This window comes from Zootoca vivipara, chromosome 7, assembly GCF_963506605.1.
Source record: "Zootoca vivipara chromosome 7, rZooViv1.1, whole genome shotgun sequence".
NCBI lineage: Eukaryota > Metazoa > Chordata > Lepidosauria > Squamata > Lacertidae > Zootoca > Zootoca vivipara.
Window position 1 is genome coordinate 27203017 of NC_083282.1, and position 27918 is coordinate 27230934.

The following is a 27918-nucleotide window of genomic DNA, read 5'->3' on the forward strand; positions in this document are numbered from 1 at the left end:
TCTTTGTTGACTTAACAAGTCTGCAGTTAAAATAAGGAACTGATCAAAACAGTTTGAACTACAGTGTTGTCCTTCAACAGAAATTCACAATAAGAAGACAGCATCCTTTTGCTTTTCGGAAATAGAGGTGTTTAGCTTATAAATCCATTCATGTTGCCTTTTTTTTTACAGCACCATCAGAATACAATATTTAAAAATATGAAAGAGATGTCGCTTTTAACACTTTCCCAGCAGAACTGTTAGCAAATAAGTTATAAATTAGAACAAGAACAAAACAAAATATGTCTTACAGAGCAACACAAACTGTTATTTTTTTTTAAAAAAAACACCCTGCTTTTCACAAAACATATTTTAAAATTCAAAGAACATTAGCACAAACGAGAAACAACGGAGGAAATTTTACAAGCCAGTTTCACCTCTGCGCAGCTGCTCCTGCTCTCAAAAGGTGCTAGGCTACTGGTATGCACAGCGTTAAACATTACAATATGCTATGAACAAACCTTAATAAGGTCAAAAATAGGACCCCTCTGCAAAAAAAGGGTGATTTTGGCAAATTTGGAACCTCTTGCTAGTGTTACAAAGGAGCTGTGACTCTAAAAACAAATGTCAACTTCTGCTGATCCACACCCTCCCGATTCACTTTCAAATCTGAGTACAATCCATTGTGAAATAATTTTGTGCAAGCACCACTGAAGCAAGAGGGAATTGTGCAACAGCACTACTGAGGTTCAGTGGCTATGTTTTGATGCCACAGCAAACTAGGGCTTAACACGAGCCCAAGCATCAAACTTTCTCCAACCCTCTCCTGTTCTGGTGCAGACACAAGGAGTTGGAAAGCTTTTTCTTCCATTTTTTTCACAGCAGCCTATTCCATACTCCTAAATGAGAAACTGTGGTTAATCTGAACTAAGGTTGGATCAAGCTGGCACAAACCATAGTCAACATTAACCAAAGTTTGTCAGCTGGGGAAAAAAGAACAGGCTTCCCAGCTTCTTCCTGTGGATGCACTAGAGAAGAAGGAAGCGTACAAGCTCGAGGTTCACCTAGGATTGCTCCATCCCTCTAAGCTATGCCCAATGAGTCACGTGCAAGAGATATTTATGGTGAATAGCATCCTTACCTTTCAAACAGTAATTCTAAGAATCAGTGTTTTTTTGTCTAGCTTTCACATTAAGAAGTACCTTTTCCGCTTTTACTTACCTTTTATCTCACTGAAGAAAAACTATTGAGCTGGTCGTATACTTGATGGAACACTGAGAAACTCATCCCTCCCATCAGTTCAATAATCACCATATAGCATATTGCTAAAGCTATCCAATAGGATATATTATAAATATATATTTATATATATTTATATCAGTGCCATTTTGGTTTAAACTCTTTATGTACACATACAGTCTTTTTTTCCTTTCTTTTTTTACAAAGTTCCATCAACAAGAAACCAAAGTTGCTTATTTATTCTGAATACCAGAGACACAACATGGTCCCCATTCGACAGTCCACTATAGGGAAGTGTTCTTGAGATGCTGTGTCTGTAGAGGCTTTACGTGATATTCATAGATCTTCAGTGCAGGTCCCAGTTTTAATGAAAGTCCAGTCAGCACATCATTCCTCGTCATCAACAGTAAAGATTTCCCATCAATTTCCTACGGGTGGAAATCAATAAATATGTCAGACAATTTATGAAAGCAAGAGGGTGTCAAAAAACCTCAAGAAAGTACTGTAATGCACCCAGAAACTGGAACAGCTTGCAGAGTCATCACCAGGTGCCCAGGTCTGTACTGTGGCCAAAGGGGCCAGCATGGTCCTCAGATCCAGAAAATGCTATTTCCCCTTCCTCTGAACAGACTAGGTCAGGCTTCCTCAAACTCGGTCCTCCAGATGTTTTGAGACTACAATTTCCATCATCCCTGACCACTGGTCCTGCTAGCTAGGGATCATGGGAGTTGTAGGCCAAAAACATCTGGAGGGCCGAGACTGAGGAAGCCTGGGCTAGTTCTAAACCAAGACTCCATGCCAGGTTCCATGCCAGCCAGAGGAATTATGTGAGAATGAGTGTGGTCCCCGAGAAACAGTTCCACTTCCTGTCCAAATACTTCCAGGTCATTCCTGGGCTTACGTCACACTGAGGAACTATCATGGGTCTGGTGGTTCTCAGAGAGGACCAGAAAGTGTAAAGCAGGCTTCCTCAACCTCGGCCCTCCAGATGTTTTTGGCCTACAACTCCCATGATCCCTAGCTAGCAGGACCAGTGGTCAGGGATGATGGGAATTGTAGTCTCAAAACATCTGGAGGGCCGAGGTTGAGGAAGCCTGGTGTAAAGTAAGGGAGAAAATTAAATAAAGGAAGAGCAATTCATGTTTAACAGTAGCTTCTGGGCTTTCACCTGCCAGCTTCTTTCTTTTGGTATAGTCTGCCCAGAGGAAGGAGGTGGTTGCAGCACCTTAGTGGATGGGAACTCCAAGAAAACACAAAACCTTCCACTGGTCTCCAACCACCATTCTCCCTCACATTCCACACAACTCCCCCAAAGTCCTCACCACCCCCATTCTTATATGCCCATTTCCTGAACGCTCCTTTCTGGTAGCTTTTCATATATATTATATATAAAATCTTGTGCACCTCCAGTTGGTGCAGAAGCAGCTCTAGTGAACTGGGAGCAAGTGATGCCAAATATAGGAAACCTGGATTGACCCAAAATTACTCTTATGGTACAGCAGCCAAACACGTGACTGCTAAGGGCAGTTATTGGATTGGGTATAGTTTTATTACCTGCCTCAAACCTCAAACTGCTAAGGTGTCTTTACTTACAACACTTACCCCTGGTGAGCCTGTATAGTATATAAGTATAGGGGCACGGTTATCAGCAAGAATCATATATACTACAGATACACATATTTTTAGTGAGGTTGCAATGCTCATATCTTGGTGAAAGTGTGGTCTCTGTGCAAGCACAAAATGGCTGCCGTGGGCAGTCGAAAACCAGTGAGGGCACTGGATACCAGTGAGTACTGTCACACCAAAAAGCTGTGTGTATAGCTTGCTTGAGGAAGGCACCCCACGGGATTCTGTGTGGAGTGGCAGTATATTGACTGGCCAATTTGTACCAATCTGAGATTTCTTATACTTGTGATTTACATCTTATATTGGCCTGCTAATTAAAAGGCCGTGCTGTTATTTGTTCCCAGTCTCCAACCCCTGCAACTGAAAGTGTGGCATCAGCTAATATTAAAATAAAACTTAATCTTGATAAGAGTTTAGCATTCAAAACGTAACTAATGACACATACCTGACTATATTTTCAATTAACTTTAATAGACTATGCTTTGCATAAATCACACATGGCAAAAATGAGATTGACAAGCCAAACTTGCATCTATGAATTCAGTATTTTATGAGTCTAACATGCCAATTAGGATCCCGCCCCTGCCTGTTCTGCTGTGGTCAGATTCTTGTGATTGAATAAAATTTATTGTTCAAGCTCTCAGGCCATTACAAACAAAATACATGAAGATGTAACCAGTATTAGCAAAGCCACAAGCATGTCCACATTTGTAATTACAATAACCCACAAAAATTCCATATGCAGAACCCTTTTCAATTATAAATATGTATGGCTTTTAGCTGTAAAGGTCACAAATGCTGCCACCCAATGAGAATGAAAAATCTCTCGTCCATTCAATCAATGCCTTTGACTGGAGATGCAAAAACATTCTAGGAAGAATTGTTGTTTAGTCGTTTAGTCGTGTCCGACTCTTCGTGACCCCATGGACCATAGCACGCCAGGCACTCCTGTCTTGCACTGCCTCCCGTAGTTTGGTCAAACTCATGTTCGTAGCTTCGAGAACACTGTCCAAGAACACTGTCCAGGAAGAATAGGTATTCACAATTTGTTTCTAACAGTTCCTTACAGTGGAGAACACAGGCTGAATGAGGTCCTTTAACAACTCACTGCCACAGAAGCTGCTGCCCAAATACTTATTCATGGAAAAATGCTGACTGAACCGATAACATAATATGAGGTACCACTTTTGAGCTGGGAAGCAGCACTTTATCTTCCCAGCGCTTAGTGGACAGACACCCACAATGTTTCTCTCCCTTCTGACCCTGCTGGCTAGTCCACAAGCAGCACACAACTTTCAACTTTTAGCACAAGCTAATCCTCATACGAACCCTTTTGGTTTGGGCAGAAGCGACACAACAGAGTGATGTGCCACTTTATGATGCTGAGTCAACATCATACGCTTGGTCACATGCAGGTGCCTGTGTTTGATCTCACAAAACCAAAAGGATGCAGACTTAGGGAACCGGGTACCGTATTCACCAGGAGACATCGTTACTAATCCTCGGTGATTTCCCCCCGCCACAGCACAGTTCCAGCACCTCTCAGGTGGGCACCACTGCACTCTATAGACACCTTCACATCTCCACCAGGAAACCTGAGCTTTCATTGGGTGAGATTCTCAGGCCTCAGATTGCATTTAACAAAAGGGGCTGCAGACATGCATTGTTGTGAGGCTGAGTCACTGCATTTAAAGAATATACAAGTGGGATCTACAACAAAATGTTGCAGCCCAGGTAGTGCTGTTCAGGATTCCAGCCAACACTGTTCCACTTCATCCTTCCTCCCCAGTTTTCCCTCCTTCCCCCTGGCCAACAGTCAGTCAGCATTCTATCACCACTGAGAACGCGCAGTTCTCATTGCGTAGTAGGGATCCCCCAACTCTGAATTTTATTTTATTTTTGGTACTTCTGCAACTGTTGGGGTTCACATGATGTCATGAGTGGCGTGGGGCCAATGGGCATGGCTAGAGAAAAACAGTTTTGCAGGCAAAGTGTGACTTGTGGGCTGAAGTCTCCTCACGCATGTCTAAATAAAGCTCATGTTGAGACTGGGGGAAGCTTTTCTAATAAGCTATTGCCCATCCAAAGGTTTGCCCGAACCGCCAAGCACCACAAAGCATTTCCACCAGCCCATCACACAATGCGAAACACAGCACAAGTTCCTAATAGGCTCAGTAACCCAAGCGTAGCAGCTGCCCCTTACCAATTTACAGCCGGGAGCCCTTCAGTGACAGATGGGCCGTTCCTCAACTTCAACGCGTTCCTTGCCGTCCACCACAATTCTCTTGGTTACAACCTTTTTGCCGTCCACAACCTTGCTGGTAGTAATGATGGACTTGAACCTTCCTTTCCTGCCACTGTGGAGAGCAGTGCAGGAACAGCTGCCGGTGATCTCGGAGCCAAAGGAAGTGAAGCCGGTTCCTGCAATGGGGGACACCCCACTGATAGAGACGGAAAAGCTGTTGTCGCTTCTGGTTCTTCTTCTTCCGTGGAGGCCTCGCTGGTTGCCAGAAATGTCGTCAAGCAGGTCGTCAAAGATATTCAGGGAAAAGGTGTCCACCCCCTTGCGCACATCCAGGGGGGATCTGTGGAAACCCGGTTCGGTGTCGAGATGCCCTTTGTCTCTTTCCTTGTCTCCAGACCCACCATGTCTGCATGTACCCCTGCCTCTTTCAGGCCACTCTCTCTCACGTCCGTTTCCTTTGCGGGATCGGTCATAGGCATCCCTCTTTTTAGTATCGGACAAGACCTCGTACGCTTTAGAGAGTTCTATGAATTTCTTTTCTGCTGCTTCCCTGTTTCCTGGGTTTTTATCCGGGTGCACTTTTAAGGCCAACTGCCGATAGGCTTTCTTAATGTTATCCGCAGACGCGGTTTTTTGCACTCCCAGAACCTCGTAATAATTCACCATCTTCTTCCAACGGTCTTAAGCATAAATATCCGTTTCGTCTGTTCCTGGCAAATATCTGAACAATATCCCGATTGCGTCCTGGCACCTTGTCAGTCTCACAGTTGAAAGGTTATTAGTACATTTTCCAAAAGAAGTCAGGCCTGAAATAACATGAAGAGCTACATGTCTTTGTGTGCACCACCGTTGCTTAGGGTTTTAACAGCGATATCCCGGGCACTGACAAACAGGTTGGGCGCAGGGGGAAAGCTGTTTCAACATCCAACGACTGATTTCAAAATGGTTCAAACAGGGAGAAATTGTGACATTGCTATGACATCAGCCAACTGCTAGGTTTCAGCCATTTTCATTTGCATACTGCAATTTCATTGGCTATGAGGGTGGGATGCTCGCCCTTCAGAATTCGATGACATCAGAGAATAACAGCAGTATAAGGATGAGCACAGCTGTAAGGCACTTTGATTTTGGAAACTGCCCAGGGGGGTTATACTTTCTGCTAAATACACATGTAAAGCACAAGATATGAAAAGATCTGCATTTATTCATATACCCACGTAGCCAGCTGCATTTCCAAGATATATGTTTCTCATAGGCAGACATAATAGCAAAGCTGTAGACACAGCATGCTAGCAACTTGTTGGGATAATTTTAATGAAAGAACTATCTTCAGATAATTAAAACTAAAATTGTATAATTTCCTTTGAGGTTGTTGGGGTGTTTTTTAAAAGCATGCAGAGCAGATGGTATCTGAAAGGAACGTTTCAAGTATGAATGGCTCCTGCATTTGTATCTGGCTGGCTTCTGCTCCTGTTTAGTAAAGTTTTGACATCTTCTGGTTTGCTGATTTTCACTTTGGTTATTGTAATAGTGTTGTTGCGGCTACTCTTGAGTAAGGACGCTCAAGTCCGTGCTTGTCTTTAAAGGTTTTATTGTGCATAGTATTTACAGTGCAGAGATAGCAGAAAACATGACCTCCTAGTCACTTGCAGAATCCAGGAGTGGACGTTTCCTGTTGCGTGACCAGCATAAGAGTTTGGGCACCCCAAAACGCCTCCTCCCGACCTTACATTTAGTGGTGCACCTTAATTCGGGCGCCGGAAGGGGCTGCCTGTTCCCCTCCACCTCTTGGTCAAGGTGGTGCAAGGGCTCTCCAACATCACTAAGCCTTGCCACCTCCATACCACTCACTTCCTCATTCCCCCCACCTGACCCACTGCTGCTGCTCTCACTGGGTGAAGAGCTGGTCAACAGGATGGGGGGAGGTTCCCTGTAGGAAGGTCCCCTGGCAGTTATTAACAGGGAACTTTTCTTGCCTGCATATTCAGAATCCCAACAGCATCTTGAGGTTTAGCGGTCAACTCAGGGTTAGAAGTGCTTATACTCATTCACAATAAACTAGCATCCTGAATTGTGTTCCTCTTTATTCTCCTCCCTAAAGGACCTCCCTTTAGGAATATGGATTCCACTCCCACCAAATCTGTTCACCAACTACTAGAGGAAGGTGCAAACTCCCACCCACGGTTTTTCTATGGCTGTGGTGACTATACACTGCTCGCAAACCAGCCATATATAGGGAGAAGACTTCACACCCCACAAGCATTGTGGGAGTAGCCGATTTCTGTTTACTCCTTCAGACAGATGTTAAAGGCCATTATTTATCACCAAGTGTTCCTTGATAGCCAGGCTCGCTGCTTTTGCTCTTGGTGTTGTATATATCCCCTCTAGCCTTTCAAACAAACAAACAAACAAAAACCCCTTGTTGATATTTTGCCGTTTTGAAATTAATTCACTATTAAATTGTGCTGTGTTGTTTCAGTTTTGTTTACTTATTAAGAATATTTCTTTTTTTAAAAAAATAATTTTTATTGAATTTTACATAAAGAAAAAAGAAAAGAAAAACGAAAAATTTAAGCAAAAAAAGGTACAAAAATGCAGAACAATATCATCACATCTTACTTCTTCAAAATTCTTCACTTCCCCTTCTTGCCACCATAATATAGTTAACTCATAACATTTCCAAATATTAAGAGTTATTAAGAATATTTCTCTACAGCCGTATCATAAAAATATCAGGGTGGTGGGGTGGGGGTGGGACAACTGAAAATGCAAGTAACCATTAAAGTGACTGGCTAATTAAACAGCTGCAAAGTTTTGTAGGACTAAATTTTGTAGTTTGTAGGACTAAGAGTAGGGAGACCCAAGTTCAAACCCCTGGTTACGTGGTTTTCACCTCAATTTCAGGAGTGAAGCAAGGGTAAGTTTGGCTAAAGCTAAGGATCATGGGAAATGACTCTCCTGCCTCAACCTCGTGTATAGTCTTGTAGCTGATTTCCCTATGTTTGACCTCCTTGCCAGCAAGGTCACGGGGATCCAGAAAGTTCATTGACTGACTCACCACAGTTGCTAGGTTGCAGTGATGGCAATAAGGCACAGCGATTGGTAAACAAAAGGTCAGCAAATAAATGTAATAAAAGAACAGACCTTCCCATCTAATTAGTGCCCAGCCGGAAAGGGAGGGAAGCAACTGGGCGGAATGAGCCAACACGATCAACCCAGCCGTGTTTGTGCCAGTTTTGTAAAAAGTAAGATGAAGTTGTAGAAAATTGACTTCTACCCCGCTGCAGTAATGAATGAAGGGCCCTTGAAGGAAAAGGCAGGAGTATGAGTATTCCCTGAGAGAGTCAGCAAAGGGTGTGTAGCTGGAACAGTGTGGGTTATGTTTTGTCTTTGTAAGGCTGCTGTTACAGGCTGGCAACCTCAACTGGGAGTTTTGGATTGCTAAAAGCTGCCTTCCTACCAGCAATTCCTGAAGATGCCATATTTTCCCCACCTCTGCACCAGAGGGAGGCATCTCTGGGCACCTTGCCAAAGCTCACAATTCTGCTAGCCCCCCCCCTTTACCCCCAAGCCTCTTGGGCTCCTGCTCCTTGCTGTGCTCCAATTGCTCGTTCCCCCTGTCCTCTCGGAACATGCAAGCAGCAAGGAGGCAAAGCAATGCCTTTCCCGTTGCCTGCCCCCTCTCCCTCTAGGTAGCTGTGCACATTTGGCCCAGAGGACGTTAATGGGTTTCAGGGCCGAGGACACGGATCTAAACAGGGATGGGCCCCAACGCAGGGCATCTTGCCCAAGGGCTCTCTCTGGCCTTGTCACTGTGGCATCCTCAGGTCACCCTCATCATCGCTGCTGCCAGAACATCCTCCCGTGCCAAGGCAGTGCTCTCTCAAGGAACTGCACATGCTACCAGTCAAGCAGTAGCTCCCTCCAGGGTCTCTGCGATCCAATCTCAAGGTTAGCAGTTGATGCCGGTCTAATTGCTGATCCTGCTGTGCCTTCCCAGCCAAGCTTCCTTGGCAGGAGAAGCTGGAGGATGCCTTACATAAGACCTCATCACCCGGCCACGGTAGCTAATCCAAACACGGCAATTAACCAACTTACACCTGTAGTACTGCGGTTACGCAAAACCTATTGGCAGAACCCGTCCCGAGTTATTACTTAATGTTAACTGCATCACAGAGTCAGTCTGAAAGCAGGTCTGTGGATCGACACCAGCCATCATGCTGGCAGCAGGGTTTAGGTCACAGGTACATGAAGGTGCCAGAACTGGGAGCTCGGCCCCAAACAATTTTTGGGTACTAGGACTTAAGCCCCGGGACATTCCAAGTGCACCGCTGAGCACGGGTAGAACGCATTTCAGGTAACCACATCCTCATCCATCCAGCATCAGGGGTCGGAGGATGTGATTTCAAATCAACACCCCACCCCCTCTCTTATTTTAGAATCTGAGGATAGGAGATAGGGGCAGCCAGGCTTTCTGGTGTCCCCAGCTACTCCTTTTGGGCCAGCGCACAGGAGGGAGGAGAGTGGTTGTTCTGACACAGCTTCCCCATACAAGGCATCCTCTACTTGTTTTTGAACCACCACATCAGCCCTGCCAGTTTGGCTGGGGGTCACTTCAATGGGAAAGGCTAGTCTCCTGTCTACGAGAAGATCTTCATTCCTTTCCAAATTTCCATTTCGGGTAAAAGGCTCAGCACTCTCGCCCACCTACTCACACCCAGGTGCTGGAGAAATCCAGCCACCCATCATTTTCTTCCACACAGAAAGAGACACATGCACGGCTCCAAATCCATACTACAACTGAGAGTGAAGACAAAAAGGATGTGGGGAGGTTGAACTGCTAAAGGGAGCGGCGGTGCAGCAAATGAAGCTTGCTCGGTTTCTTCCGCAAACCAGAAGTGACGCGTGGGTTGGATTTGGCAAATGCAAGGACTGCACAAAATAAATAAAAATAATAAATAGTAATAATAATAATGTGATTCAGCTCACATTTAAAGGTAAGCCTACGTAATTTGTGCTTGCTTGACAAAACAGTACACCAGGCACCCCCCCAACTTCGGCCCTCCAGATGTTTTGGACTACAATTCCCGTCATCCCTGACCACTGGTCCTCTTAGCTAAGGATCATGGGAGTTGTAGGCCAAAACATCTGGAGGGTCGCAGTTTGGGCATGCCTGGAGTACACGAACTGAAACACAGTCATCCTTGGGGAGTTACACCAGTGAAAGATTTGCTACCTGAGCCCTCGCTGAGCCAGCATAGTCTCACCTCAGCCAGGATGAAGGACGTATGCTAGCATATCCCTGGCCGAACCAGGAGGAGGGAATTAGACCAGCTCAGCTGGGAAAGCTCATGATCCACCTATTCCTAACTCGCTTATCCCGGGTGGATCCTAGGTTTGGATAATACTGTAAATGCATCCATTTCATTTTTGTTGGCACTCCGTTCAATCCCGTTTGGTGTGGGTTTTTTTTTTCTAAAAAAGAACGCCCAAAATTTTTGCATTTATATTGTATGCATTTCCCTCAAAATACACATCTTCCCATGCTTTCCCATGCATTTTATGAGCATCCAGATGGTAAAATACATATTTTTCTGCACCCAATACTTTTGCACACCTAAACTGCATTGCAAATTGAGCGATCAGATTGGGAGCTGTGTTTTGATCTGCCAGCAAGTTTGAGACTGTTAAATTGGGCGGAATTGCAGCCTTAAGCGTCATGCCCAAGTTCACAAATGTGGCAGAGCCAGACAGTTTTGCCAATAAGCAATCCTAGACATGCCTGCTCAGAAGTCAAGTCCAGCTTAGTTTACAGGGGCTTACTCTTAGAAACAGTGTGCATAGCCTTACAGGAGTAATCATACAAACACGCCCCTCCCTTGCAACTATGCTATGTTGGTCTTCTAGAACAGAAGCAAAGAATTAAACTAATGAATCCTTCTGTGGCAATTGCCTACACTGCTTCTTAGGAGCGTCCCCAGGCACATAGGCAAACAGTTACAAGGTGGATTGTCCAAACAGATTTACCTGCTCTTGAAAAGCATGAGCCTGTTCTTCAAAGCCCACTGTTCTGAAATAATTCACCACATCTGTAACCGCCCAGTCAGCAGGATCAGGTGGTCTTCCATTCTCTACCAAGCTACGAAATTTTAAAAAATGCAAGCAAATGTTAATATTTGTGCATTGCACACATGTACCAGGTGCTGAGTAACTTATTGCTCCCTAAGACAGAAGGGAAACTCAACCATAAGGAAGTAAAGGCAAGCTCACCCATGTTCTGCAACTGCCTTGCTGAATCAAGAGACCCGGTCTGATTTTAAGTCTGCGCTCTTCTTGGGTTAAACCAACAAACTGATTTCTTTCTTGTGCTTCCAAGGCCCAAAGTAAGGGGATTTTCCACCAAAGGCCCAAAATCAGCTGGGCTTACTTTACAAGTGGGGTAGAGAGTATTTCTCTTTGCAAAGGAGATCCATGCGAAAAATCAGCTGCTTGCCCCACCACAAACAAAAGCAAACACACTGTTGACCAGGCATAGGCAAACTCGGCCCTCCAGATGTTTTGGGACTACAACTCCCATCATCCCTGACCAATGGTCCTGTCAGCTAGGGTTGATGGGAGTTGTAGTCCCAAAAATCTGGAGGGCCAAGTTTGCCTATGCCTTCTGTTGATGGTAGGTGGAACCGGAGCAGAAAGTGAGCAGCTTACAGGACCTGCATAGCTTCCTCTTTCTCAGCGCCACCCCCCCCATCTTCTTCCCTCTATGCTAGGCATGGACAAACTTGGCCCTCCAGCTGGTTTGGGACCACCATTCCCATCATCCCTGACCACTGGTCCTGTTAGCTAGGGATGATGGGAGTTGTAGGGCCAAGTTTGGCCATGCCTGCTATGCCAACCCATCTCTGCAAGCCACATGAAATTTCGGCTGCATGAAATTAGGCCCAGGACCACATGGGCTGCAGGTTTCCCACTACAGAGCTGCCACACCCAGCACATGTAAACTACATTCAGAAGTCGAATGCGAGGCATGTGGTCAAATTTCCTGTGAAGATTCATTCTCTCTATGTAGCTCCCCCTACAGCCACCTTGCAGAATGCAGGCACAGAGTCTTGGTCCTCTTTCAAGAACTGCTTACAAAAACAGTTAAAAGCTTGTGGAATTTGTGGAACCTCTATTCCAGTTCAAGTCAGACAGGCCCTTTCATTCCGTTGAACTTCCAGCACCTAATGAAGACTTTAAAAAAAAATCCAGCAGCTATTTCAATTGATGCCTGATGTTATAGTTTAAATGATACACACACACACACACACACACACACACACACACACACACACACACACTGTATCTTTGTTAAACCACTTAGAGACTCACTGTAGTGAAGTGGTATATAAATTATTATTATTATTTAATATTTATTGAATTTATATACCACCCCATACCCGGAGGTTTCAGGGCGGTTCACAGAATAAAATCAAAACATAAAACCACAAAACACATAACCAAAATAAAAACAACAATCCAATAACACCCCCCCCCCAAAAAAACCCCCACATTTTAAAAGGGCATAGGATGTCAATCAAATCAACCAACGGCCTGGTTAAAAATGAATGTTTTTGCCTGGCGCCTAAAGCTGTATAATGAATTATATAATTGTTTAAATAAACAATAAACAAGTTTGTGTACGTAGGATCTTATGTTGGGGCAGCCGTCCCTGAACGTGCATCAACCTTGGGCTTGTCTGCATTATCCAGGAGCCATCCTGAGGTTCTAGGGAGAATATCAGCTGGGCAAAATGGGGCTTGTTGGTGTTTTTCCCAAGTAAGTGCCTCCAGGGGCTTAACTAAGGCATTTCCTGCATAACTTCATGATGAAAATAGCCATTTTCTGTGCAGGCTCATGCAATCGCGGAAACAGTGTCGTTTACAGAGTGGTAATTTTCATATATTTTTTTAAGACAGATGTTTTATGCCAAGCTAACCCAAACTGTGCACCGCAAAAAAGCTGAATTATACAACCAACCAAATATTTGTGTGTGTTAATTTGCATGCTTTGTTGTACAGTACAATGTTTCTTATTCTGCATAATTTAATCTGCTTCACTAGGGAGCTGTGTGGACAGGGGTCAGCAACCTTTTTCAGTCGTGGGCCGGTCCACCGTCCCTCAGACCATGTGGTGGGCCAGACTATATTTGGGGGAGGGGGGAAATGAACAAATTCCTATGCCCCACAAATAACCCAGAGATGCATTTTAAATAAAAGCACACATTCTACTCATGTAAAAACACCAGGCAGGCCCCCAAAATGACCCAGAGATGCATTTTAAATAAAAGGACACATTCTACTCATGTAAAAACACGCTGATTCCTGGACCATCCGCAGGCCGGATTGAGAAGGTGATTGGGTCGCATCCGGCCCTCGGGCCTTAGGTTGCCTACCCCTGGTGTGGATCAATGAGCTCATGCTTCTTGGGAATCTTAATCCACCATTCCTTTGGCCTCTGAGATTCACCACACCCTTTCAAGTATATTGTCACAGTCATAAGGACTAGAAACCCATTTGTTTCTTTTAAGGCAAGACTCTAATCCAGGGGTCAGAAAACTTTTTCAGCAGGGGGCCGGTCCACTGTCCTTCAGATCTTGTGGGGGATCAGACTATTTTTTTGGGGGGGGGGGAATGAACGAATTCCTATGCCTCACAAATAACCCAGAGTTGCATTTTAAATAAAAGGGTACATTCTACTCATGTAAAAACACACTGATTCCCGGACTGTCCGCGGGCCGGATTGAGAAGGCGATTGGGCCGCATCCGGCCCACGGGCCTTAGGTTGCCTACCCCTGCTAATCACTACGCCACACTGGCTCTCCATGAAGTAATAGTACATTAGCATTTCTATAGCACTTTCCAGTATTAAAAACACTTGGCATACATTACCTCAGTCACAGGCACTGTTAAGGAAAGGAAATATTGCCAGCCTGCTCCCCTGACCTAGATGAACAGGAGGGCATGAAAGAGTTCTGGAGGTTCTGGCTATGCAAGTGTAGCATGTTTAGTGCAATTTGGAAAACCGTAACAAAGATTAGTACACAAACCTGTTGACTCTGCTATTATGTATATGCTTAAATCTGAAATGCAGTCCTTTATGTACGTGAGCCAGCTGCTACAGGAATGCAATAAGGCTGGTCTGCTGAGTTACCCATCCTCAGCCTTGTCATTTTGCACTGGGAATGGCATACAACAGGAAACAAACAGAACCAGAACCATTCTCTTCATAAACTGGCAAGCTTTACAGTATCTTCTTTTCCTGCTGCAGGGACCTGGTGGGAAGAGCTCAAAAGCACACTGCACACCCATGAAAGCAGGAATGTGACAATCCCAAGGAGCGGCTGCAATCCTAAATAGATGCTAGCCTAGCATAATCATGGGGTTGGTGGCTGCACCATTCCACGCTCCATATCCTATGGGCTGGTTGCACATTAAATACAGTATACCATCAATACCGAACTGGTCCCTGCAGACGGAACGGGCGAGCTGAATATCAATTTCCTGATGTGCTAAACTGGCCCACACATTCATGCTTATGTGGATGCAGGGCAGTTTATAAATGCTTTCCCATAAAATATCCTGGTTTTATACGACCGTTTTACTGGTTTTATATTGCATTTGTTTTGTTTTGTTTTAATGGAATTATTTATTGTTTTTATGTTGTGCAGCACTTAGGGGGATTTCTAAACCATTAAATGGTTTGCAGAGGCATTTAAACAACAACAACAACAAACAAAAAAAACAACGAAACAAAAAAATCCTTCCAGTAGCACCTTAGAGACCAACTAAGTTTGTCGTTGGTATGAGCTTTCATGTGCATGCACACTTCTTCAGATACACTGAAACAGAAGTCTCCAAAACAAAGAGGGCGAGGCTTGAGGGAGACTGGAAACTTTCCACACATGCAGCAAATTGGACACATGTTGTTCACACCCCCAGTACATGCTATACTTGCGGTAGCTGTGAGTGCGCTCATAAAGCCGAGATTCAGCCCAGAGACAGATGAAACCACCCAGTCAAAACTGCCTGGGAAAACATCAGCAGAAGCAGCCCACAACCATTACGCCACAGAGAGGGACTTTGTTCCAGCTCAGTGGTTTTCAACCAATGTGCCGTGGCACCCTGGGGTGCCTTGAATGATGGTCAGGGATGCCGCGGGCCAACGTTGGCCTCTGTCCCTCTTTCCTTCCCTCCCTTCCCTCCCTTCCCTCTGATGCCCTCTCCCGTCTCTGCCTCACAAAGGCTTGCACAGCTGTTTCTTGCAGCAGCCCTGCAGGTGAACAGTGCCTCTGGGGCTGGCCAGGGGGTGCTGGCTGCCAGGAGCTGAGGCAGCCTTGGAGCAAGCAAGCAAGCAAGTGGGCAAGGGAGCCCAGCAGGCCAGTCTACCAGCCCTTGCTGTTGGGAATGGGCAGACAAGTGGGAGGGGCCAGGCAGGCAGACACCACGCTGGCCTATCTTGTGCTTGTTGTGCAATGTCTGCTTGGGAGCTGAGTGCCCAGTGCTGAAGGGGAGCCTATCCATGCAGGCCCTGCAGCGCCCGCTGCTGTCACCCAAGATGAGTAAGGTGCTGGAATCACATTCACCTTTGGCCAGTCTCCGTTTGGCCATTCAGATTGGGGACATCCTCTTTCCAGGCCCCTATGGGGCAGCGTGAGCAGGCATCTCTCTTTGGGTGGGTGGGGGGCAGCTCAGAGACAAGGGAGAGCAGCAGCAACTGCCCAGAGGACTCCCAAGGAGAGGGGAGAGGAGAGGAGGCTGAGGGAACACTCCACAAGGGAGGGTGTTCAAAAATGGGTGAGAAGCTGCCAGCTCTGCAGGCAAGGGGTGACATAACTGGGCTCCTGAGCCCCACAGGGGTGCCGCAGAAAGAATGTAGTTGGTCACGGGAGCCGTGGACTCAAAAAGGTTGAAAACCTCTGTCCTAGCACAGTTGAAAGCCACAGCCCAATCTTCGCAAAAGGCACTCTGAGCACCAGCCATGGGATTGAGAAGGGAACCTTGAACTGCTGACTTCTCCTCAGGGCTTTAGGCCTGTTCTGTTGAGTAGGTTTGCAATCACTGGTGGGATTCGTTGCTTCAGAAGCAGCAGCAGCAGCAACCTCAGCAAAACCCTGGCAAGGAAGCGGTTCAAGTACATTAACTTTATGCAATGCTGCTGTTATGCTGGTTAGAACCGCAATCATTAGGGGGGGTGGGGGAAACCCTGCTAGTTTCTTCTCCTTCCATCCCATCTATTGCCATCATGTTGTCGCAGTAAATAGTCTTGCTTAGGCTGTATTCACAGTTTATTCAATTTTCACATTATATTTGAGCTTTCACAGGATGTAAAAAGCCACTTCTGGAACTATAGTGGAATATAGCACAAGTTTAGCAAGTTTAGCACATGGATTCCTTTCCTTCCCCCTGCCCCCACGGAAGCATATAACACATAGATGAGCACTGAACTTGTCACTATAGTTCCAGAAGTGGCTTCTATGCCATGTGAAAGCTCAAATATAATGCAGAGCTTAACAGTTGGGGGGGGGGGATAGGGGATAAACTGCCATATGAATGCAGCGTTCAAACAACAACAGCCCAATCTGCCCCACCATGGACTGAAAACAGTTTAAAATCCTACTTGTAATCACTGCCGCAAAGTGACAAATACTTAATAAGAGGAGGACATACATCACATGTAGACATCTAAAACTCAGTTTCTGCACTAGGTAATTATGCTACCCCATAGATTAAAAAATAAAACAAAAACAAAGAAATGACTCAATTAGCATCCAACTTCTAATCATAAGAGCCAAAGGGCAAAGGATTTAATCTAAGCTGGTCTGGTTTTGATTTCCTCTGCTGTGAACCTGATACAAGGCTACTAATTGAAAGGGATTTATAAGAGGGTATTTAGAAGTATAATACATTGCATATTAGCAAATTGCATTGGTTATCTCCAAGCAGGAGTTAAAAATTCATGGAAGATGCTTGCCAAGACTGGAGCCTACGGAACAATGTGGTGGAATGAGAACATGCTGTTTCACCATCTAGGGTGCCTAGAGAGCTAAGACAGAAAAATATGTGCATCTAAACTGGCACCCTAAGCACCAGGATCACAGCCAACAAAGGTTACGCCTATACATATGCATTATGTTATGCATTTATCAACCTTAAGGGGTGGGTCCCAATGTTAGCATCATAGGATTGTAGAGTTGGAAGGGGCCCTGAGGATCATCTTGTCCAACCCCCTGCAATGCAGGAATATGCAGCTGTCCCGTATGGGGATCGAACCTGCAACCTTGGTGTTCTCTCAGCACTATGCTCTAACCAGCTGAGCTGTTGGACTACAATTCCGTTCAGCCCCATTGAGCATGGCCAGTGCTCAAGGATTATGGGAGCTGGACTACAAGTACATATGAATGGCCACAGGTTCCCCTTCCCCAAGGTTAATGGATGCATAAATTATGCAACATGTAATTTCCACCTATGCTATCGTATTATAAACTAATATCTAAAAAAATTAGTCCAGCCAATAGCAATCATGTTGATGTGCAAATGTGAGGTGTTTTCAGATAGGAATAAGACCAGCTCCCCCAAAGTGTGTATGCACCCCCCCCCCTTGTTTGTCCAATGTGGCTGTAAAGAGTTTGGAAGTTTGCCTTCTGTTTTTGAATAACCACAGCTTATCCAGGCACTTGGACCTCACAAACTGTTAATCATAACTATAGTTGGTTTGATACAAAGCAACTTTGCAAGCTGCGGTTTAGGGACCCAGCTCCTTTCAACAAACCATAGTTAAGATTCAGTTTGGATGCAACCTCAAACAGTGTTTAATTGAATCAAGCATTTTCACACCACCTTTCATATGGCAGAAAAAGGCAGTGCAAAATACAAAAGAAAAAGTTGTTAAAATATCAACAGCCTCTACAACAATAGAGGACATAAGGCAGCAATGATCAAGACAATGCAAAACATTGACGTCAAATTCTGGAACTAAGCACTGGCCAAGTCTTGGTATGCAAATATGTCTTCAACAGGTGCTGAAATACTAATAATGTTGGCACCTATCTGAGCTCAAGGTGGATATGTTTTGACTGAGAGGATGCCACCACAGAGAAGACTTTTTTTCTGGTTGCCCCAAAATGCAGCACCACTAGGACAGCCTCCTCAGCTAATTGCAACGGGTAAGCAGAGCAGTACGGGCGCAGGTGGTGCTGTGGGTTAAACCACAGAGCCTAGGGCTTGCCGATCAGAAGGTCGGCAGTTCGAATCCCTGCAACGGGGTGAGCTCCCATTGCTCGGTCCCAGCTCCTGCCAACCTAGCAGTTCGAAAGCATGTCAAAGTGCAAGTAGATAAATAGGTACCGCTACAGCGGGAAGGTAAACAGCATTTCCGTGTGCTGCTCTGGTTCGCCAGAAGTAGTTTAGTCATGCTGGCCACATGACCTGGAAGTTGCACGCCGGCTCCCTCGGCCAATACCGCGAGATGAGCGCCGCAGCCCCAGAGTCGGTCACGACTGGACCTAATGGTCAGGGGTTCCTTTACCTTTAAGCAGAGCAGTAAAGGAGATGTGCTCTTTCAAGTAACCTGCTCCTAAGCTTTTCAGGGTTTTATAGGTCAGATCCAAAAAACCTGGTTTGACAGCTAATTAGTAGCCGGTGTAATTCTGTTGGGAGTGTGTGTGCAGCATGGCTCCCCAGTAAGTAGCCTGCAAACTCCTCCTCCTGGCTATGCCAGAGACTGCGAAAAGCTTTAGTTGCCACTTTCAAAGAACATTAGAACACTTACGAAATATTATATATCAACCCTTTAGCATCAAGTGCAACCGATTAGATGATTTCAAGGTATGGACTCCACCATTGAACTACAGCTCAGTGGTCTTAATATCAGAAGGCTGTGGGAGTCAGCAAAGGAATACCACCTACTGTATCCTTGTTGACAAACTCTCAAGTGTTTACTATAGGACAAAAAATATTTTGTCTCTGTCCAGCATGGGCCTATTGGTTCTAGGTCCACGATGCAAAAGAAATTTCTCATTTAGCAACAGAAGTGGCATCCTGATAATCTACCGTACCAACAAGGATTACAAGATGCAATCTGATGTCCCTTTCAGGAATCCGCTCATGCAGCTGCAGATGGGACTTCCACTGTGAGACTGTTGCTACATTGCCACCTACTGGCAGGCAGTTCCAAATGCACTCAAAGGAGCCAATTTCTTATTCGAAATTTCATCCTCCAATGGTTTCTCAAACCAAGGAGGATAGCGAAGAGAAGAGGAATAAAGGAATTTCCACCATCCCCTTGATATATTCCATGTCTTCCACAGTTAACACTATGAGTTACTGTTCATCTGCACCGCAGGATGCCTTAAAAAAAACACCCAACACTATTGCATTGAAGCATTTAAGACATCAAAGGAAACAACAGACCATCACTATGGCATGTGCTTTGCTAGTAAGATATGGATAAACGACACAACACACAAACCACAGAGGACAAATACTGGCATTTTAATGCTAACTGGGTTGCTAGGTGCAATTCTGGACTAGGTTCATGTACTGAGAAACCGTGTGTGTGTGTGTGTGTGTGTGTGTGTGTGTGTGTGTGTGACCCTATTAATTCTCCTCTGTGACTTTCAATAACCACAAACATGGTGTCCTTTTTTGGACAGCCTGGGCAGGTTTCAGACACCCGTTTGAGGTGCCTCTGCTCCTGCCAGGAGAGTTGATTCTTGGTCCCACAGCTGTGGGGCTATGCATTTCTGCAGGGTCCTATTTCCTACCGCATGCTATCTTAACATCTACACGAAGCTACTTAATGAGGTCGTCCAGGTAATTTGGCGTGAGATGCTGTCAGTTGCACAGATTACACCAAACTATACTTCTTATTTTCATCCAGTTCAGTTGGTGGCGGGTAGAAATACTGAATCAGTGCCTGGAGATTAGTGATGGACTAGATGAGGGGCCAATACACTGACCTCAGTCCCAACAAAACAGGGATGCTATATTGGTGGATGTTTTCTCTAACCAGGGCACCTCAGGTGCCATTCTCAGAGAATGAGGGAGGTGTTTGTGGTGAATTCCGGCACCCCTTTGGCACTGACTGTTCTCAAAACGACTGTCCCAAAGGAACAACTTACTTTTCCGTGTCCAGAGATCCATTTTCCTTGTTCTCCATGTCAATGGACAGCATGGGGAGGCCGGGAGTGTCTTTTATGTCAGGAGCTAGATCAATAAAGATGAGAAAGAAGAAAGCTACACTGACTTGGAAGCTATAGCTAAAGAGTACCTCAACAGAGGAGATCAAACCTTGATTTTTCCCGTGAAAAAAATCAGATAAAAGTGGGGGGAGGGAAGCATCGCCCACCCATGAATCTTCAAATCACATTATCTCGAAAAGAAAACTTGGTAGGTTCTGTTTGAAGCTTTAGCAAATGAGACAGTCATATTGTCAATCGGCACGAAGTGTGGGTTCCTCTGGCCATTGACTGTGCACTAAGACTTTTCAGTGTAGGTCCCCTTGCTCAGAAGGGCACTTACTTGCAGCTTTGGTAAGACGTTTCCCCTCAGACTAGGAATAGGACCTGGGAGACCAGAGTTAAAATTCCCATTTGGCTCATTGGGTGATCTTGGGCCAGTTGATGCCTCTCAGCCTAATGTACCTCATAGGGTCATTGGGATTAAATGAGGAGGGGGAAAAATCATGTACACCACTTGAGCTCCTGGGGGTGGGGGGGGAAAGGTGGGATATAAATGCAGTAATAAATAATGTGGAAATACAAACAATATCATTACTGTGCAGAGGAATGAAATGTGTGATGCAATCTACCAAATTGCTAGGGTAAAAATGATACTCAGCTACACTATTTCTTCTCCCCAACACCAGTCAAGTTGCCACCCCCACATTAAAAAAAATATGTATAACATCAGTATCCTCTGTATTATTCTCATTCCACAGGTGAAGCACAAATAACCTGACTCCCAAACATCATAGAGTTCTTTATGCAACAAGTGAAGCATCTATATGGTGTACTGAGTCCAATTTCAACTGCTTCAACCCAGCTGGGTAACTCTTGTGAGAAAAGTATGTTTCCCACAGTTGGCATCAGCAACACAGATGTCAATATACATCCCTATCCGTATGGCGATACCCATCTGAGCCTCACAGAATTGGCTGAGTTTGCATGGGAATATTCATCTCACCTCCACACAGTGATGTTATTACGTACAACTGAAACGGGACCAATACCTTTTCCATAAATACTCTTTGGGATCTCCCGGAGTCCTAGAGCAATTTTTTATTTTAAAAAATCAGCACTGAATAGAATATCAATTAAGTTATTTCTCTTGGGCTCCGGTTAGTGAGGTAATTTTAATTTATCCATGTGTATATTTCTATCCAGTGTGTATTTGAGGACAAGGAATACACACACAAGCTGCAGCAACAGTCTTCAGGGCTATGGCTGACTTTTAAAATATGTTCTCTCTGCCTATTCTTGCCAAAATGATTTTGGTAGCAATGATTGCAAGCCAGAAGACCTTTCATGTCATCGAACGCCATCCTTGCTAATTTTTTTTAAAAAGCAGGGGGTAGACTTAAGAACTGACTTCATTTATGGGCTCTGGTATAACTGCCTTTTTGTGATTTGTGATTTGAATCCGGTATGTTTACATTAACAATACTTAAGGTTATCTACAGTTTCTTGGGTTCAGACAGAACAGTAAGCAGTGGTTAATGAAAAATATAAGCAATCACTTCCAGTTCCTCTTTGTGGCCATGCCAGAGGAGGAGACGGCTGGTAGGGAAGCACATAAAGTCGAAACAGACACAAAAATGGAGATTCACAACTGACTTCTTTGCCTCAAGGCAGCAGTAAGGAGGTGCTAATCTGAGGGGGAAGTGAAGCTGGGGCAATTTCATCAGGGAATCAATTCCTTCAACACTGGCTGCCTTGCCAGAAATTGCTATCCTTTATTCACTCAGGGCTCCTTCAAACGTCTTTTTTCATTGAGCTTTCATGATGATTTGTGTTCATGGTGGTATTGGGGCAATTAGTTCTAAGGAGAGGGAGAAGCCTGTACATGGACTGCTTTTTGGCGGCTCTGCAGAAACAAGACACTTTTCCCGCCATTTTAGCAAGCCTGGAAAAGTCAGGGTTCTAGCTTGCTCAGAGCTGCAGCAAAGCAAGGCTGTTTTGCATCTTTTGCAGTTGGTTTTCTAGCCTTTCTAGCTGGAAAGTCAGCAAAAAGGCAAGAGGAAAGAAGAAATAGCTACTCCACTCCTGTGATGTAAAAAAACAGGAAACTTTTCCCTGGAAAGTGGGGAGGTCAAGTAATGCAATCCATCGTTAACCTGACTGAAAAAGCAGAGAGAGAGAGAGAAATTCAAACCTGAGAGTTTGAGTCGCTGATTTTATAGGTAGACAAAGGCAGAACTATTAGTTAGGGATATTGTTAACTTATTAATGTGAGTGTATGTTGGCTTTTTCTTAAGGATTATATGTTTCCTTTTGTTCTGTTTCTTGATTGCCCTTAAGTCTCTTTGGAAAGATAGGTGGGGACAGATTTATCTTGAAAACAACATTTTAAAATATTTGCTGTGACCAAAACAAAAATTATTATTATTATTATTACTACTACTACCCTTGTGAACAGAATAAAAGGTTTTCATAGAAGTGTGAAAACTCAAGATACCATTTTTCATGGTCCTCTACATCTGTATTTTCAAAGTAGGCATAAAGCCCCAGGTATTTAAGATTTGCATATGTTTATGCAACTCAGGAGAGACGTCTAATCCCAAACCAGCTTATTTGGATAGCTCTCTCATTTAAGGATATAACCAAACGTTTGCTGTCGTGGGCATGAAATAAAACCAAATGATTACTTTTCCCTCATGAAGGTAGTGCAGAATTCCATTAGTACTCCCATCCATGCAGCCATGGCCAGGTGCAAAATAATAAAAAAGGCAATTATGAATTGTTAGTTTATATAGAGGTACAGGGTAATTGTCCCTCGGTACAGATTTGCCTCCCTGTCAAAAGATTTGAAATTCAGTCATGCCTAGGCATCCCTATGAGCCGTTAGCCATGACTGTATACACATTCTGCACATGGTTTAACATCAAATGTTTCTTTTCTCTTATTCATTCATTACACCAAAATTGCATGTTAAGAATGAGCCCCGAGCTAAGAAGTAGTGAGGTGTCAGGGAAGCAAGTCACTACTGACAGACCCAGGTCACACTCTGTAACATAAGCATGCCTAAACAACCATGTCAGACAGTGCTTTGGGTATTTATGAGATGTTATTTGCCACCCACCCAACTCACCACACCTGGTCAGGATATGTTTGTATTTACAGGATGATGCACGAGACTCCATATGAGAGTCTACCCAGCTCTCTGTTTGCTCAAACACATTACTGGACATAGGGCCCAAAATTAGCAAGAATCCTAGCCAGCCCTTCTGTATAGTTTTGCAGATTTATGTAGCTGTAGCCTGGCGTGCTCTGGTCCATGGGGTCACGAAGAGTCGGACACGACTAAACGACCAAACAACAACAAGCCTAGGGAAAGGTGACATTTTTAGCTAGTTCGAAACATGGCTTAGCACGACCGACACCTGTTTAAATGCCACTTGTGACTTTATTGGAGCGCAGCCTGTTAAGGCGGGTGTGTGAATTGGAAAGCAGAGGCTTCTTGGTGGCGATTCCAAAGCTTTGAAAGTGCTGTCTGCTCCTACAAGGGACTGTCGATTTGCTAAGGTCATTCCTCAGAGGTCCTTCTTACAGGTAAGAGGTAACCAGATCTTTGCCATGGTAACACCCAAACACTGGTACGTTCTGCCCAGAGCTCCCCACCTTGCACCAAATTTAACACTGGTTGAAGGTGCAGGGTTAAAACTGGTTTTTAATTTGCCCAAGCCTTTTGCCTTAGTAAATTTGATGCTGCTTGGAGTTTTCTGGGGGTCTTTTCTTTTTTAAAAACTGCTTTCCTGCTGGTTATCAATGTATTTTTCAGAGTCTGCTTCTTGTTATTTGTTTTGATGATTAGCAGGAGCCATCCTGAGAAATCTCTCAACTTTATAAATAAGCAGGTAAGTAACTCTGCATTTGCCCAAACTGCTCACCTCCTGACACACAGGCACATATAAACACACACCACATTCCCCCTTGCTCCCATGTACCAACAGTTGTGATTTGTTCTTGAGAGAAATCCCAGGGTCAATGCTGGCTGTACTATGTTAAATTTAGAGAAGCAAGCACTGGGTTTTTCAGGTTTCTTTTTAACAGAGTAATATGGAAAAGAGGGTTCAAAAGGCAGGGGAATGGAAAGGACTATGGATTTAGAAAATGGGAGACAAGGAACACAGACTTCTATGGGTATGCATATACTGATGAAATGTGAGAAAACCCCAAGTCTCCTTCTGTCTGAGAAATTCATTTTGCCAGCATCTTGAAGCACAGATTTATTTTTATTTCATAAAATGTATACACCACTTGAATGAGGGGGGGGAACCATTCAAGGCAGTTTATGAAATGATAAAACAAGAAAATCAAAATTACAACAATCTTTTAAAACATACAAAAGTGAAAATATTAGAACAGATTGAAATTACCTCGGCTTCCTCAGCACCTGGGCAGGCTTGTCTAAATATGAGTGTTTAAGGAGGCGGCAAAAAGAGTACAGTGAACGCACCTGCTTGATCTCAATAGGCAGGGAGTTCCAAAGTGTAAGTGCTACCAAACTAAAATGACCCAAGTTCTCACAAATGTGGAATGGGTATTATGCAGCACCTGTAAAAGTAAAGGTAAAGGTACTCCTGACCATTAGGTCCAGTCACGGATAACTCAGGGGTTGCGTGCTCATCTCACTCTATAGGCCAAGGGAGCCAGCGTTTGTTTGCAGACAGCTTCTGGGTCATGTGGCCAGCATGACTAAGCTGCTTCTGGTGAACCAGAGCAGCGCATGGAAACGCCGTTTACCTTCCCGTCGGAGTGGTACCTATTTATCTACTTGCACTTGATGTGCTTTCAAACTGCTAGGTGGGCAGGAGCTGGGACCGAACAACGGGAGCTCACCCCGTCGCGGGGATTCAAACCGCCGACCTTCTGATCAGCAGCCCTAGGCTCTGTGGTTTAGACCACAGCGCCACCCGCATCCCTTATGCAGCACCTGTAAGCAGCGCCAATTCCGTCAATTGACGCAGTCAAGCGGACACATGTGGGGTGAGGTGGTTAGACAAGATACTAACAGGTTTTATATCCATAAGGGAACTGGCAAGATATCACAGCTTTCCTCTGAGGAGTTCCAAGATGGCACACATGGTTCTCCACACAAACACCTTCACACAAACATCTTCACAACAACCCTGACTGTTATGTTAGGATTGACAGATGGTGACATGCCTAAGGTCACCTAGAGTTTGTGACTGAGTAGGGATTTGAACCTTAGTTCTCCCAAGTCCTGGTCTGAGATTCTAACCACTACTACACTATTCTGGCTCTCATCTTTGGGTGTGATCCCATGCATACACCTAAAAACCAGACAGCCCAGCAGCCTTAAGTCCCTTGGGTCAATGGATGGGGCCAGTTTGCGCTTCCCTGCAGTCCAGAGTCTTGCTGTCCAGAGTGACGGGGAGAGAGGGAACTGTGATGCCCCAGAGAACTATCTAATTTAGCACACTTACGGTATCTTTAAAAATCTCGGAACTGCCAAGTTTGCCTGATACTGTATTTGCAATTGGCACCCATTCTTATTTCTGAAACACAACATTTTCTGCAAATATAATAATTAAGCACTGGAAAACTTTTCACCCTACATCACTGAGTGGGGAGCAAACTGTGTGAAACTGCTCCTTCTCTAGCTGGTGGATGGGGATAGGGTCAATGCTACCCCATGGAGGTACTCTAGGGCACGCAGTACCGGCACCTCTTTTGTTGTTGTTAAAAGGTGTGGCACTTACAGTAACAACTTCATGGTGAGTACCAGCACCTATTTTTCTTGGGGAAAAGCACTGGATAGGATGGTTTTCCCCCTTGCCATGGCATTCTTCCTGGGAGACAGGAAGTGAAACCTTGGTGTCCTGGTCAAAGGCTTTCAGCTCTGTAGTCCCAGGTTTGGTTGGTGTGTGGGTGTGGGTGCACGCACGCATGTGCATGTTATTACAATATGTTGTAAGTTGCCTTGAGGTTCATTTAAACAAACGGTGGGCTACAAACCTTCTAAACAGGTACCGTATCTAAAGAAACACATCTACTTAAGAGCAACAGAAGATACCTACAGGAAGCTAATGGTCAGTGGACACAACTATTGGCTTCAAGCTCTTAACCTAACTATACTTTCCTGGAATTCACAGGACACTTCCTAAAAAGTATTTTTTTAAAATAAACTTTTTAGTATAGAAAGAACACTGAAACGCCATGACCTGCGTTCCAAAGTAGTCGTAACTTGAAGCAAGCTGAACACAATCCTCATTCTCAACTGCCACAAAGAGTTCAGTTTTTTAAAACAGGATCTCAGAGGTTTGCCATATTAGGTGCATCTAATGTGTTTGTTTTGGATATAGAGAGAACTCATCTTTTTTTACTCACACCCCCTCATTCTTTCCATTCTGAAGCTGCTCAGTTACCCTCCATGAATTTCCTTCCAGTAAGTTCCCTGACTGCCTGGGTGTTCTACCTTTAAAGCAACAACAACAACAACTGCTTAAAAGCAGCAATATGAATGTACGTAGCAGGCACAGGGAGAATTTAGTGTCAATTTCCTTGTTTTATATTGTGCACCTGAACATAGGCTGTTTAATTTATACTTTTGAAAAACACAGCTGAGTGGGAAGGAAGTAAAGTTTGGGCATGATGCTTTTGAAGGTGTGTCATAACTTTTAGTGCCAAAAAAGCTTTCTGTCTCTAGTCTATCCTCAGAAATGTTGTGAGAATTGGAAGTGAATTCAAGCAAAACAATGTTTTTATTTTATTCTTTTTTAAAAAAACAAAAACAACCCCACACAGATAGATAAGTAAGCCTGCTAAGAAGTCATCCGTCTAATGTGTAATCCTAAATCCCTAAACAGCTTTTAACCAAGAAGCTACAAAGCTTTTAACATCCTTCAAAGTGCCAACACCATGTTATGATGAGAGGAAGAAAAGGAAGCTTTCCACACACCATGCAAAACAAACTTTAAAAATAATGCAGCAATGCAACTAGAATTCAAAAGGGATTTGGAATAAACCAAATGCTAACATTTCTTTCTTTCTCTCTGCAATGATTTTGGAGGGGATCAGTTGCCTGATTTATATATTCACGGTATAATCTCACATCAGGGCTCCTCCACTTTTCTGCTCTACTACATCAAAGCTTCTCAAGAAGGAACAGAAATAGCTGGTGTTTCCATAAAACGGGAGGGGGTAGAAATCACTACAGTACTTGTGTTTTCACAGCTCTCGAGTGTGTAGTAATCCTCCCTGAACATATTTTCTTTATCCCTTCGGAATCATCCTCAGTGCATCCCCAAGTCTTGCTTTTCCAGTTTTCGATTGGCTAAATCTTCCTAAACACACATTCCAATATCAAACATGCCTTTTTGAAAAGCTGCTGCTTTTTGGGAAGCGCTCACCATTAACTGGGTCAGGAACAAAGAACTGGGGGTAGAGGGGGAGGCAATAATTAAAAGGAATGGGCCAAACAACAACAACAACACCCCATTGCAAACGGAGCACACAGCAGAGCTCACTTACCTTTTTTCATTTATACATGCATACATAGCCAGCAAAAGGCTGCCTTCCTCCCAGCACAGCGGCAGCCACATGCAGAGTT

General features: G+C 44.4%; 2 protein-coding genes across 2 annotated transcripts; both read right to left on the reverse strand.

Annotated features, from left to right (window-relative positions):
* SAMD13 (sterile alpha motif domain containing 13) lies at positions 1-27889 on the reverse strand. The gene is made up of 4 exons (XM_060276786.1): positions 27840-27889; positions 20247-20331; positions 11117-11228; positions 1-1646 (listed from the first exon to the last, which is right to left on the reverse strand). Exons 1-4 carry the CDS (start codon positions 27847-27849, stop codon positions 1503-1505), a joined length of 351 nt encoding a protein of 116 aa, XP_060132769.1. The 5' UTR covers positions 27850-27889; the 3' UTR covers positions 1-1502.
* Positions 4927-5755, reverse strand: LOC118088955 (dnaJ homolog subfamily B member 6-like). The gene has a single exon (XM_035123201.2). It carries the CDS (start codon positions 5753-5755, stop codon positions 5069-5071), a length of 687 nt encoding a protein of 228 aa, XP_034979092.2. The 3' UTR covers positions 4927-5068.
* Positions 27890-27918: the final 29 nt, after the last annotated feature.

What these genes read in the sequence shown, in the direction of transcription:
- SAMD13 (XM_060276786.1), bottom strand. An exon ending in GGATCTCTGGACACGGAAAA is followed by an intron (nt 11,229 to 20,246) that starts GTAAGTTGTTCC and finishes AAAATTTCGTAG; the next exon opens with CTTGGTAGAGAATGGAAGAC. An exon ending in CTCATGCTTTTCAAGAGCAG is followed by an intron (nt 1,647 to 11,116) that starts GTAAATCTGTTT and finishes TTCCACCCGTAG; the next exon opens with GAAATTGATGGGAAATCTTT.
- LOC118088955 (XM_035123201.2), bottom strand. Translation starts at nt 5,755, where the DNA reads ATGGTGAATTATTACGAGGTTCTGGGAGTGCAAAAAACCGCGTCTGCG.